Here is a 14,242-nt window from a genome sequence, read left to right as displayed (position 1 = left end):
CCCGAAACCCATGACACCAAGTACGCTTCCATTGTATGCTTCTCGGTCACAAATGCTCACAGAACCTTGATGCTCGATATCCACTGCCATCACCAGGTCCTCTTGCTCCACCTTTCCTGCTCTCGACAGCGAATCCCTCAGCGGCCCTGTTCCAAACCTCATCCCGCCAACCGCACGTGTGGCTGCCAGTCACAGGGCCCATGTCACTGAGTCCAGCTCGACGCATAACGGGGTGCTGGCCAAAAGCCTGGGTCTTCTCCCTTGGCCTCGGCGAAGATACCCTCGGAGCCGGACCCGCCTTCCTCACCAAGATATCCTCCATCATATTCCCACATGTGACCATGGACCCCGTGACATCCTCATTCGCTTTCCCATCATCCATCTCCAACAACCTCCCAGCCTTGCTCTCCCCCTCTCTCCTACATCCCTCAACAGCGACGCACTTCTCTTCCTCTTCTTCCCCCGCACCGCCTTGCTCGGTCGAGGGCAGTCCGACTCCGAGTCATCAACGAACACGTCGCTGTCGCTGTCGCTCGAATCGTCCGATTGGACAGGAGTGGGCCGGGGCGCGCTCGGTCTTGTGGGAGTGGCGTCGCTGTCTGAGTCCTGGCCCTGTTCGGAGGGATAGAGAGTGTAGGCCTCTTCGACGCGCTTCCTGGCTTTCGTTGCTGCTTCGCGCTGGGGTCTGGCGCTCATTGCCGGAGCTGAAGCTCGCGCGGCTGAGGAGGAGGAGGGATTGCTGTTGGGGAGATATAGTTGTTGGCAGAGGATGTGAGTCCCGCGGTGGGAGGTGCGGACGTAGAGGGAGCGTAGACTCGGCAGACATATTTCTTGGTGGTGATCGTGACTGGCGAAGATCAGTTGTGTGAAGATTGCGAGGCTGCTGGTTCTGAGAGACGCGAGCTCCATTGTGGGAAGCCGTCAGTATTTAATACCTGCGTAGCGACTGAACTACGAAGAAGACAAGGTAAGACAAGACGCTGAGGGTTTCCAGATTTGTCCTGCAGTCTCAGCTGCATGTTGCCGTAGTCTTTCAGACCTGACTTACAGGGACAAAGGCTTAGTGAAACACTCTGTGATTGCAGTCTCAGACCAGAACCGGGTTTGCAGATGTGGCATTGTTGACTGACATTCTAGGCATCATTGGCCGCAATCGACTTTCCCTGTCGGGCAGACTTTCATGGTTGAGTGTGGTAAGATGTTTCTTAAATGTCCTGACTGATCCAGAGGTCTCCACTCGAACGGCAACCCGGCTGGGATGGCTAGCATGTCTCTTCTCAAGTTTGTGTATCACTATCCGTACACAAAATCCCTCGCTCTGCCCTTGACTGATCATGTTGGACGCTTGTCATACACGTACTCCGGTGGTCCTTGTCTCGATGGCTTTCCGGGATTCAACACGGCCTTCCCACTGAACCCGCAGCCTATCTTGCCGTTCGAGAGATATACGAATTGTTCACCTCTCGAGCGCCCACCATCCCCACAGTCTCAATGTCTCTTGCCGTCTCGCAAATTCTCGCTGCAGCTTTCTCTTGGTCACCTTCCTCGGCGACTTTCCTCTTTGCTCCTGCAACCGAGTGCTCCTCATCCATGCCCAACGGTATATTTTCGGCTCTCACTACCTTCGCTTTCTGTCTTATGCAAAATGGTATCTTCCCGCTTTGTCCTCGGTTCTGCCTTCTCATTTATAGATGATAATGCTTCTTAGTTAACGATGTAGTCCGTCATTGGAGATTGGGTTTTCGGTTTTGTCAGAGTTGTGGCTGGACTGGCTGTCTTGGAGCTGGAAAAGTCCTCTGATTCCGTGGCTCGTTCGATAAACAATAGCGGTCTGTGGAGGCAACGCCCTGAAGGTTTTAGTTGCTGCTGCTCGCTGTGGCGCCTCTTGAAGCAGCGATGGCATAGTTGTGGACTCTAGAGGTGATGATGTAGAGGAAATGGGCTCGTTGTGGGGTTATGAGGAAGCTGATCAGAGATCTTGGGAAAGCCGCTTTACTTGTCTGGAGCGGAAGATCAGTATCGGGACATCAGGAATATCCAAGCATGCCACGTAGACTTACTTGCATGTCTAAGTTATCTTCTAGAGACACTTGCGGCTTCACATTCGCAGTGAGCAAAGCCGCAAAGACTGTCTAGAATGGACACATAACAAGACGTGAGGTTTAATTCAATTAGCCAATTCCATATGATCGGTACGGAAACACTTTTGGGAAGGGAAGTCCGTTTCTGCATGTTAACACCGAGAAGTCTCTCTTCCCCCTTAAGGCTCATTGCTCAAGCTAAATGCCAGAGCTTCTACCAGTTTGATCTCCTCTTCATCTATCCCTCCCGTTCTCATCACTTCGATGAGGTCTTCCTCCGACTCCGTTGGCCAGAAATCGTCTTGTGGTTGACCTGTGACTTCGGCGTTACTTTGAAGCGGGCGTCTCAGCGGCTCTCCGGGCGTCCCAGTTCGTGCGTCTCTGGATCGTTTCTCCACGCCCTTGCCTTTCGATAGACCTGTAGGATCATATCCTCGATTTTCAGCTCTACATTGGATTCTGCTCATGCATGCCACCTCTCCAGGCAATGGAGGCAGGCCTCGCCTAGAACGTATTTCTTCGAGTCGTTGCTCCGCCTCTTCCCATTTAGTTCGTTCCTCGTCATGTTCTGAGGGTTCTCCACCCGCTAGGTAATCGTCTTCACCTAGTTGTAGGTTGTTGCTCCTTGCCCTTACCTTTGTCGAGTTTCCGTGCAGCAACATGCTCTCTCACATTCTCCAGTTGTTGCTCCTTGCTTTTGCCGTTATCATGTTTCCGTGCTCCCTCAGGTTCTTCGGTCGCTAAACCACTCGCCCCGCGTAGGACCATGAACTTCCAGACATACTTTCCAACAATCGTTCTCTTTTCCTTGGGCCAAAACCCATAATCACCCAGATCAATTGCGTAGTCACCGACTTCTTCGAAGCCATCTCTTGTACAGATTTCGAGCGAAGTACGGAGCTTGCACCCATGTAGCCCATTCTGTTCCGACCATAACTCGACGGCGTGCTCAAGCAAGCCATTTGCGACGCCTGCCTTTTGGAAATCTGGATGCAAGACAAGTGTGTTAATAATGCAATGATCGTGAGGAAGATGTTTGGCCTGCAAACTGGAAGAAGCCTGCTTGATCGTGTCCCAAACGTTGCTTTTTTTGCCAGCGCTATCGAATTGCCACAATTTAAGTATGTGCGAACACATTGCCGTCCATTCCAGTCTTGCTCCATAGTCGGCCCTGTTTTCCACTTCCTTTCCCTCGATATCAAAGCTTAACGCTACCCACCCCACGATCTGGTTCGACGATTGTAATCTTGCGAAGAAGAATTCATAGTCCTTTCTTGTGATTAATTCTTCGATTGTCCTCGCCATTGTATCTTTCCCAAAGGGGTACAGGTACATGACTTGCGCGAATTTGTCAAGTTGGTGTAGTTCATGGTGGAGAAGGATCAATTCGTCCACACTAGGTCTGCGCCTCCACCAGTCCGTTCTCGCCCACCGCGAGATGTCCACTGGTACTCTGTTAGGCATGGTGAGCAGAAGTAACGGCTGCGAGTAGCCGAGTGAAAATGTGCTAGAAAATCGAATTCGAGGTGGATGTAAAATGTTCCGGCGAACACTTGGCGAGATTCTAAGCTGTCATGCTAGCATTGATAGAAAGACTATGAAGAGCGATTGTTTGCTGTCTTCATTTCCAGCCAAGCATTCGGCAAACATCGTCTGACTCGAAAGTCGAGTTGGAAAATTGACGCCACGAGCGCAAAAACGTCTTCGGGTATGTTGTATTGCCACGTAAGGACATGCACTCATTGTCGTCACTCGTCGAGTGACCCCCAATCTGGAAGCAATCACATATCTCATCACGAAGATCGACTTAAGCTGATGTCCTCACACTAATGCAGGATGACCACATCATGGCATGGTTGGGCATCATGGCGTTTAGAGCAGCTTTGGTGGCGACAGTGAAGCAGCAACTCAGATCAAGACCGGTTTCTCTTATCCAAGGATGATGTCGAATTTGGGTTCAAAACTGGTATGGGACTTGTCTGAAAATCGAGACGACCCGCACAGTCTGGTGGAGATGGATTTCTAGTAAACGCACGGGAACTAGAAACTGTGGCTGGCTCAAGCCGAGCTTCAAATCTTACACTCTGTATCAGCAGATGAGTACACAATTGTTGGACGTTGGAGACCAAACCAAGGGTTGGGAGAAGCCGACAAGTCTCTGTCCTTCCAGCGATGCCGTCTGACCGGCAATCTTGTATCCACTATGACTCAAAGCACGAATTTAACTGCTGTGACAAGCCAACCAGAGATAGCTTTGGCTTGGAGACTTTTTGTACCGACGATGCTTCCAATTTGTAGATACTGACAGAAAGTCGTGGTAGGACGGGAAAAAAGCGAGATGCTCGAGACGCACACGTGACTCTTCTCCCGAGGCCTTGGCGGATCACAATTAACCAATCTTGATTTCTTTGGTGATGCACAATACATGCATTGTGAGTCGTAGTTTAGCGGTCTCGAGAGACTTGATGTACGCAAAATATCCCCGGTGTGGTTGTCTCTCCTGGATTTTATACATCCTGCACCTCAAAGTCTCGCGGTATCTACTTCAACCGTTATATGATCCACGTTACATCTGGACTAGAATGGCCAAATTCGAGAGGTAGACAGAAGTGGAATATACCTATGACCGAGGACATGAGTACTTAGAGAAAAAGCAACATAGCTGCCAAAGCAAAGACTCCGATGACAGGAGTGGTCCCTCTCGCAAAAGCATCCTTGGATTTCAAGACAACGGTCGGACCGGTGTGGCCTGCAATCCAGCCATGTAGAGGGCTATAAATTTCGATCATACCGGTGATAAGAATCCCTCGTGCTTTTTGTAGTATTCCTTTAGACAGATGGGAAGGGCATAACTTCGATCCTGATAGAAGCCATTGTTGGAGGTCTTTTTCTGAGAGGTCATTGAGATGCTCTATCCAGTCCACGGGTCCATTTCAGTATGGGTTTGTACAACGGTATCGTTCGAGGTAGCAGGTTCCTAGACAAAGGGAAGAGGTCCGCAATATTTGCTTTTCCATCATCGCCTCCCCAACGAACACACGAAGGACTCCCGTAGAAAGTCTCGACTTTGCGGTTGATGGTCTGTCAGCCTCTCAAGTATCTCAAATGGCGGTGAGAGTATGACTCAACCCGAGACGGCGCAATACGACGAGAATGGAAGGAAGAATGGCCTTGGTCTTGTCAGGTCTCGGAAGTCTTGGAATTTGCAGGAGTTTAGGGGGTCTACCGCTTACTCGTCAGCACAAACGCAGCCTCTGCTCCAAGTACATTGGATGATTTACCCCAAATCCGAAGTTTTCTGCGTAGTTTCTACCAACATCTGCTCATCATATTTTCGCTCAAGTAAGCAGGGAAGGGCATCAAACGCCACCAGCTACAGTACGCGTAATCGCCACCTTGCCACATATTGCCACCCACTTAGCCGAATTTTTTTCCCGTTACGGCTGCCTATACGTTCCATTTGTATTCCGTTGAACTCTTCATGTTTCCAATATTGGGTACAGCATGGCCAAGCTCGCGGGTGCCAGAAATATCCGGACACGCCAAGAAGTCTCTCCACCTTGTCAGCTGAGAGAACTCGATGATTGTTCTCTTCAAGGATAAACTTTTGCAGAGAGATCTATTGTATTAATGAGGTCCTTCAATTATCTCGCAAGAACCTTCAGCTAGGGCTCTTAATTGTGAAATTATCATCGACTTTTCAATTTTTAGATGTGCGGATATTTCTGGCACCCGCGAGCCAAGGAAGACCCACCTGCTTCTAGGAAATGCAGAGAGGTCAATGCCTTCGGCCCCAAGCCAAATGCACTAGCAAACAGTGGAGACGGAAGCGGAAGGCTTGCGAGGCGACTTTGCTATTGGTGCGACTCCCTCCGCTGCGAAATTCAATGCAAAGGCCATAACAGAAGAATGGCCGAGTTCATTTCACGAGACGTAGGCGGTCATAAAGCTGACGGGAGACCCATTTGCCGGTTATTCGCTGGCAATAGAAGCAGTCGTTAGAATTGCAAAAGTCGGTGGTGCTGACTCGAACGTCCGGTCTCGCCGAACATGGTCGCGAACCCGTGGACCAAGTGGCAACACTGATCCGAATTCTTCACCGCCGAAAACCGAAAGCTCTGGCAAAGTCAGCCGTGGGAAAGAATGCCTGTTTTCCGAAGTCTGGTGAGCTGTCCACGGACAAATCACGGATCGCGCCTTCCAACGCGGTGAAGAATTCCAGGAACAAAGGCTGATTAACCTTCATTTCCGTCTTTCGCATGATCATTGAGGCAGTCATGCTTTCAAATCAGCTGTTACTTCTTGCCACTGAACGCGGCACTGCCCCATAGGGTCGAGCACATCAGTTCGTAAGTTCTCTCTGTACCTACTCTGCAACTTTCAGCTCTCGGCGTTCGTTGCGCACAAAGTGGGCAATGAAAGTTACGATTCTAATTCGGTGTGGCCACTGAACCGGAGACAGTGGGCGATATGAAGCGAATCATTTGTTCGGCAGATCATACATGTAATGCAACGAAAAGGGGAACCAATAACAAACTGTTTGGGGACTCGCAGAAGACAGATAAACGGAACATGTACGTCTACAGCTGCGTGTCGCATGATGATGCCCAAGCGACGATCCTTGAGAAACAATTCAAGTGAGGAAGAGAGTTGGTGGATGCCTCCCATTTGTTCGCAACTTGTAGATTAACACGAAACTTCATGTAAATTTTGTAGAGTCTCAAAGTCCTATCCCTCGACTCTGGCAAAATTCCATGGGCAGGACCCGTTCGAGATACCTACAAGTAATCATGAGCCTTGCTCGTTCGGGCCCACAGGGCACGTCCACTGCAGAGCGGAAGCATGCATATTTCCCTTCTCGGGTCGGTATTCTAAGTAGATCTAGAGTCTTACCGTCGGCTGACTGTTCCGGCGCCTAAGCACAGCCTCAGAATGCCTAGCGACATAGAAATTTCTTACATGATTATAGTGTGAGGCCATTTGAGCGAATTGAGGAACTCTAAGAAGAGGACCATATTTCGCATCTTGTAAGGCGGCAATTGTTCCCGCATGCTAATTCATGGAATGGTGTAGTATTAACTTGTCTAAGCAAGATAGCGACATCTTTAAGCCACGCGTTGGACCGAGATGTCGTTCCAGCTTAGAGGGTATTTGATCCCATAATAGGTTCGATTCCTATTGGCGCTGGTACAATGGTGTAGTGGGTTTTTTATTTTCTGGCAGCGCCAATACTGCAGTGTTGCCGTTGCATCTTCCCCGAAGGTCGTGGGTTCGAATCCCAGTTGTATCTGGTCTGGCTTGAGTGCAGCAGCAGAAGTGTTGTCCTTGTCGTGCGGGGGCACGCACCTGTAGTTGCGGTCGAGCTTAGAGGGTATTTGATTCATAATAGGTTCGATTCCTATTGGCGCTGGTACAATGGTGTAGTGGGGTTTTCCTTTTCTGTTCCTGCAGAGTATTGCTGTATAGCCATAAAAAAGGGGCCGCATCTGTGGAGCCAAGTGTCACGGCAAATAGTCTTCGTGGTTGAAAGTATGTTTAGGTATTCTCTTGTTCGTAGCCTTGCCATGTAATAATGCTGTAAGGCTTCCAGGCTAGACCATCAATGCTGAGATGCTTCCTGGCTACCAGGCGTACGCAAAGTTTCGACCAGCCTTTGGCGTCTGGTATCAACGACTGGTATTTGATGGTGGAGACGAACACGCGTCGCTAGCCGATGGGCAATCCAAAATGTCTGCCAATACTGCTGTCAGCGTCCTGAATTCCACGTGAGTATATGTAGATATCTTAGCAATTCTCAGACTCTTCCAGACATGCTGCCGATGCCCAGTATTGCAGAACTAGACGCCTAACTGAAATGTGTCTGCGACCTCCTGAACTCCGCCCGACAGCGTAATGGCCCATTGCACCATTCTCATTGACCGCATGCTGTAAAAGGTTGGCCGCTTCGTCCGTAGCATACCAGAAACTCTTGCATACAGCTTGTCAAATCTGGCCTCTGCTCACCCCCAGCGATACCAATAATGAAGCAGGTCCAGCAATAGACGCCCGTTGACTCCACCATCCATACTAGATAAAGATAATCAGCAATTCATTGTCCAGGACTTTGCAGGCTCAACTTGCGTTTTTGAGAGGTTGGAGTCCCCCCCAAAGGTGTCGAGGCGACAATCATACACTAGGTGACTACAATTTAGGGGTAAGCACAACAAAATCTAGTGCCATCGAACCTCATTCTGATTTGTGTGTTTCGTCGTCGTCGAAAGTCCTTCTTGAGGTGACCCTATTGTCGTGTTGACCGCTGCCTGAAATGTGGTCTGGCGGCGTGTGAAGAACTCATCCAAGAACATCAGGGGCGGGTGGGTTGTGTTCTGCAAATTCGTGTGAAATTGGAGAGAAGAGTAACATTCTCGCCACCAAGTCCAGTTCGAAATTTTCGTTTGCCACCACCAGCCTTTGGTTGACTGACTGTGCTCATGCAGTGACCTTTGGAAGTGGCGAATGCGAAGGCGAAACCCTTCAACCTAATTTAGTATTCCAAAAGCGCGAGAGAGTGTCTGTCACCATTTTCAGCGGAACAAGATGTCGCATGCTACGACTTACGATGATTATGAATGTTGTTACCTTATCAGCGGTTGCCGCCCAGATACACGGTCAGTAAAGCGAGGTTTACTAAGACCAATTTCTCATTGAGTTTGGATCATCCTCACACCGCACATCTACAAGACTAGGTTTCCAGGAAAAATCTGCAGCTGCCGAGAAAGCTCCACTGTATCCTTGTTGAGAGACGCCACTGCAACACCAGCTGAAAATCGGCACAGCAATGCATTTCAAGCCAACGAAGCGTACGAAAGATGTCGTGGGGCCGGAGTGAGGACTCAAACGGGCCATAGGCATCGGATCTTGGTGTGGTTCTGCCTAAATGAATGGATGTTGCCTTTCAATAGTTCATTGCGATCTCCGTAATGCCGCTGGACCTAGACTTGCGATTGGAGACGTAGACCGAGGACTCTCGCGCCGCATTTCTGGCGAGCCACGATCCACGCCACGAAGATTATTCGTGTGGTTGCTTTTGAAAGAGTCAGGAAAACGTCTGCAGCAAGCCTAGCACCCAGGGCCAATACCTCCACCAGCTTCCAGAATAGGCGTCATTTTGCATTCTTGGCCAACTTTGATATTGAAGCGTAGCGTGACTGCAGATTGTGCAAGGCATTGATGGGCCCAGGTGTACATCGGTTTGTAGTCGCTAGAATCTGGGGTTGGAACTCATTGCAGGGTACAACACTCCGGTTCTTCACAGATCCGAGGCTCGTTTTGATCCCCAAAGCCAGTAACCCTTACATTAATGACCCACACCTAAGGCTGCCAGCATTTGCATGAATCAAGACGGGCTTTCGGCAATGATAGACACTCGTGTGTTTTGACTTGAAGCGATACAGTCATACCTACCATCAATCAGACCTCGCTCTCCCCTTTTGACTTCACAGCTTCGGCCAGATTTCGTTCTTGATTGAGCTTTACCGCAGAGATTGTGGTGCAGCAGACGAGGCTCCGGCTTCCTGATGGATCAGCTGAGGGCTGACGCTTACAAGGCAATCCAAATGCAGACCGCTTTTTCATTTCTATCTAAGGCACTGGTAAGACCAGCTAAGCGTCCCTGTGGAATCACGGCATGAAAAGCCTCAAACGTTGCAACCGGAGTAGAGAAAGGCTTTGGGCCAAAGGTCAAGATCTGTAGGTTATGAAGCTCGCAACTCCATCTGGGACTGGTCAAGCCGGATTGGTGCTGATACAATTGGAGCCGCACGTGCATCCTGGATGTTGTGCTTCAAGGGGGATTGCCAATTTCCATTTAAGTACAACAAACATATAGCTCACCATACGTCGTCGAAGAACAAAGGTCAACGGTAGCGCAGAGCCTTACTATGAACTGTGAAATGAGCAAGGCGAGTTAAGGCAAACAAACATCCAGCAGGATGGTCTCATATTGTGGGTTGTCTCGTAGTCAGGACTAAAGCAAGGCTCGATCCTTGAAAGCAACCTCTCGAATCGACAGCCTTGCATATTATCAGGCCTCCGCCCTTGGAGATTGCGGATTTTTGCCTACTTATTGCCTGCTTTTTCGCTCGGCAACACTAGGCGCCCCGCCAGTGGTGCGCGATCCATTTGAGGCTCTGCGAGCTTTTAATCGCCAAAAGGCATCCATTCACCATCTATATTTATGAAAGGCCAGAGCAGACGTGAATTTGCAGACGCTCACTGTCGTAAAAGACCCTGGGCCTACCTTACCAAAGTCCAAGTTCATTCGCCTCCCGACGGAGACGCCGATCAATTGCCTTGGCTAGTGGGGGCGAGCGATGAGCGACACTGACACTCTGTTCCGAAAGTACAGTCACCTGCTACATGGCCATTTCACCCCAACAGCTGCAGAATGCTGATGATAACACTCAGCCACAACATAAGCACGGGATGCTCTAGCCGGCTTCCTAGTCATCCATACGTGCATAGGAATGGGCCAGCCATCCGATCTGGATGCCAAGATTCAAAGTCGTCTACGTCCTGCCGCTGGAGGATATGGCAGCGGCTACACATGTCCAATCTGCGAGAGATGGTTTCAGGCATGGCCCAAGGCATGGAAGCACGCCAAGGAGGCTCACCAAGACTTTTTCGAGGACATAGGGTCGACAGAGGAGGTTGAGGCAAAAAAGAGGTTTCAGGCTACAAAAAAGTACGTTAACACACTGTGAGCGTGACCGGAAGTTAGCGTATGGGTCAAAGGCTTTGGCTGAGCGATCCCTTGTCCCAATCATCATAAGTCGGCTGACACACGGACCTCTAGGCAGAAGCAGCCGGACCCTAGTGAGGTTGCAATCAGTCCAGCCCAGTCGAAGCCTTCCTCCGTTGGCAATCGCATTACGCCCACCATCGAAGGAGATCTGAGGCCCTATCCTTCTAATCGACCTAATTCTGCGCCGGGCGACGGACAAGGAGATGGAAAGAGAATCGATGACTTTGGACATCTTACGATTGGCCAAAGGCGAGCCACAGGCACACATGATAGACTTGGGGATGAAAAACCTGTTCTAGAGAGCAATCCACGTAAAAGGGGAGCGGAAGGCGAGTCTGGCTCGCCAGTGCTACAACCATTAGCTGCACAAAGACCAATCTCCATGCTTGCGAGGGCGCGCCATGCGAAAAGCGGCTCTCGTGGATTCTCGATTGGTAAGGAGGAGTCCGATCTCAACCGGCAGCAAGCGACTGAGAACGACCCGGAATTCAAACGCGGTGCCCCTGGGTCAATCAAGCCACTGTGGGATCCGAATATAGATGACCCTAACACACGTAAAGCTGCCCGAAGAGATAGGCAGCCTGGTCATGTAAACAAGCCCCCTCGGCGTCCACATCCTTCAAGGGAGCCCAGGTCCAAACCAAAGAAGCCAGACGTTGTTGATGAACAGCCGAACGTTGCGGATACTCGGGAACAGACCATGTCTACTGAGCCCCATGTCACTCATTTTGATAGTTCAAGAAAAACTAGGATTTTAGCAAAGAAAGAGCCACCGCCTTCCGATGGCGACTCTCCACCCGGAGATGAACCGTCTGAAGGCTCGGAAGCTGAACCTGAGATGCTCCTACAGCCCGACACCAGGCCTATTTCTCATGAGCAGCTTGTAGTGGAAGTGAAGGGTATCTACGCTGGTTTGGTCATGGTCGAAGCTAAATGTATAGACATCGACGAAAGGCAGTCGGCTGCCGCCCAGGAAAAGGACCCATCCAAAAAGATCGACTTAAAGAATGATCAGTGGCAGTCACTCATTGCACTTCATAAACAACTTTTACATGAGCACCACGATTTCTTTCTGGCATCGCAGCATCCTTCTGCGAGTGCAGCTCTAAGCAGGTTAGCAGCTAAATACTCCATGCCAGCTCGAATGTGGCGACACGGGATTCACGCCTTCCTCGAGGTCTTGAGACACAGGCTTCCACAGTCACTGGAGCATATGCTTGCCTTCATTTACATAGCATACTCGATGATGGCTCTACTTTACGAAACGGTATCCACCTTCGAAGATACTTGGATCGAGTGTCTTGGTAAATTCCGAAGATCCCAATTCATTTTTTGTTTTACTCATTTTTTGTCATATAGGGGATCTAGGAAGGTACAGGATGGCCATTGAAGATGATGAACCCAAGGACCGCGAGGTTTGGAGCAACGTAGCCCGTTTCTGGTATAACAAAGCAGCTGACAAGAGCCCAAATGTCGGCCGGCTTTATCATCATCTGGCCATCCTTGCTCGCCCTTATACCCTCGAGCAGCTATCGCTTTACACCAGGTCCTTGACTTGTGTCACTCCTTTCGAAAGTGCCAAAGGAAGTATCATGACCCTCTTCAATCCCATTCTCAACGGCAAAGAATCAGCAACCCGTCGATCCTCATTCGAAACCATCTTCATTAGAGCACATGGGATTCTCTTTACTAAAGGCCCCGCTGATCCTTCGGACCGATTCGATAGGGCCATCATGGAACTTGAAGCCGACGACCTATTAGAGAATTACATTACGAAGACTGCTGCCAGGTTCAAGGAAGCGGGAGTCTTTGCTGCTGTTGCGAATATTGCTGCGTTGTTCGAATATGGCATTGCCAAACACGGAGTACCAAAGCCAATCCTTCGCTTGGCATTTGAGGCCTCTGAAAATGCTAATCAAGTAAAAGACGAGCAATTCGGGATATCAGATTTTGACGCTTTTATGTCATGTTCTCCCGGACCATCCGTCGAAGTGGTTACGCTGGCTTCCAAAATTGCTTTCGGAACATTGAGCATTTCTCTAAGACGCCCCGAGGACCCAAACGTTCATCCCTTAGTGCATGTATACCTTGTATTCCTTCGAACCTTTGTTGGTGTCGAACAGGCCATGAAGTGCATCGAAACCTCCGTTCCGTGGAATGGACTCTGCACCTTCCTCAATTTTCTATCTACACCGTCTCGAGCTGCGGATCCCAGCTTCCGTTCCAAAGACTTTCCGGAACCAGAGGAAGGACCTGGACGCCCACTCCCCGAGGATTTCGTTATGCGGGGCCAGCTGTACAGCCAGTGGTACTTTCCAGAGGCTTGGTTTACGGATGCGATGATCGATGATGATGAACGTACATTGGATTTGCCATCCATGGCTAAGCCGCGTGCAGACAGGCTCTTTTGGCTTGGGCACAGCATAGCTTCTGTTTGTCTGACCACAATTGCTTTGGATATTGCACTAACTCTGTACTAGGCTAAGAAATGGATACACTTTGACGAAGTGGGCAGATGCTTCTCGCCTACGGCTTACGCCAACGAGATTTGTGAATGCTCAACGGCGGAGACTCTGTCGGATCAGATTGAGATAGAATCTCAAACAGAAGCAGATTCCAACGACGAAGACAGTACGATGGAAGATGCGGGTACCATTCCCGAGACACCTCGAACCATGAGTCTCGCTCTGTCCGACTCCCAGGCTGCCTCAGAAGAGTCGACGCGAGCATCGACCCCAACGGAGAATCGCACTGAAGATGTCCCTGCCTTTGAGCGAGACGATGTTGCTGACGATGTTACGATGAAGGACCTTGGTCCTGAAAAGGCTATATTAGCAGGTACTGCGGATGAGGTTCGTAATCCAAAGGCTGCTTCATGGCCATCAAGTACTGTCATCCACCCCAGTTCACCACCTTGGAAGGCAGGAAAGACTAAACAGGAACCGGTCGATTATGCCTCGGATCCCCAGAAACTTGAAGAGCTGCTCAGGCTCAATGAGCCAGACTCTTCTGATTTGTATAAGGCATGACGAATTTCGGCATTTTTCACACCTGTAGTCATCATAACGAACAACAATGCTACGGACTGTGACTCGCATATCGGGCTTACCCGATTGGGCCTTCAACACTCATATCGGGGATTCGGTCACCGTGACTTCATGCAATGCCGCCCCTCACCGGACTGCAGTTGCCTCACCATCAGCCCTCACATCGTGGGCGAACCTGCAGAAATGGAACTCGTCCTTCATCAGGCTACAGCATTGGCTGGCATCGCATGGCTGGATTAAGCATGCAAATGTCTTTGCCGAGACCCCTACTGTTGCTCTCCTACTCAAACATCAGAAATGTCAATCTCGCGCATTTACGGGCCAACCAGACT

The 14,242-nt window shown here is 50.0% G+C and overlaps 3 protein-coding genes across 3 annotated transcripts; 1 reads left to right on the top strand and 2 right to left on the bottom strand.

The window, feature by feature from the left end:
• Positions 1-46: 46 nt before the first annotated feature.
• Positions 47-909, bottom strand: HO173_002398 (uncharacterized protein; the record flags this gene model as incomplete). Its single annotated transcript, XM_037304331.1, has 2 exons — positions 47-419; positions 497-909. The coding sequence occupies 2 exons, from the start codon at positions 907-909 to the stop codon at positions 47-49; spliced, it is 786 nt and encodes a 261-aa protein (XP_037169126.1).
• Positions 910-1,856: 947 nt separating this feature from the next.
• HO173_002397 (uncharacterized protein) lies at positions 1,857-3,545 on the bottom strand (the record flags this gene model as incomplete). Its single annotated transcript, XM_037304330.1, has 4 exons — positions 1,857-2,000; positions 2,061-2,132; positions 2,300-2,667; positions 2,717-3,545. The coding sequence occupies 4 exons, from the start codon at positions 3,543-3,545 to the stop codon at positions 1,857-1,859; spliced, it is 1,413 nt and encodes a 470-aa protein (XP_037169125.1).
• Positions 3,546-10,585: 7,040 nt separating this feature from the next.
• On the top strand, positions 10,586-13,892 carry HO173_002396 (uncharacterized protein; the record flags this gene model as incomplete). The annotated part of the gene is made up of 4 exons (XM_037304329.1): positions 10,586-10,803; positions 10,915-12,167; positions 12,223-13,295; positions 13,344-13,892. 4 exons carry the CDS (start codon positions 10,586-10,588, stop codon positions 13,890-13,892), a joined length of 3,093 nt encoding a protein of 1,030 aa, XP_037169124.1.
• Positions 13,893-14,242: the final 350 nt, after the last annotated feature.

Source organism: Letharia columbiana (assembly GCF_014066305.1).
Source record: "Letharia columbiana isolate WasteWater2 chromosome Unknown Sc0000004_s0, whole genome shotgun sequence".
NCBI lineage: Eukaryota > Fungi > Ascomycota > Lecanoromycetes > Lecanorales > Parmeliaceae > Letharia > Letharia columbiana.
The sequence above is the reverse complement of the archived record's forward strand: the minus strand, read 5'-3'. Positions and strand labels throughout refer to the sequence as shown.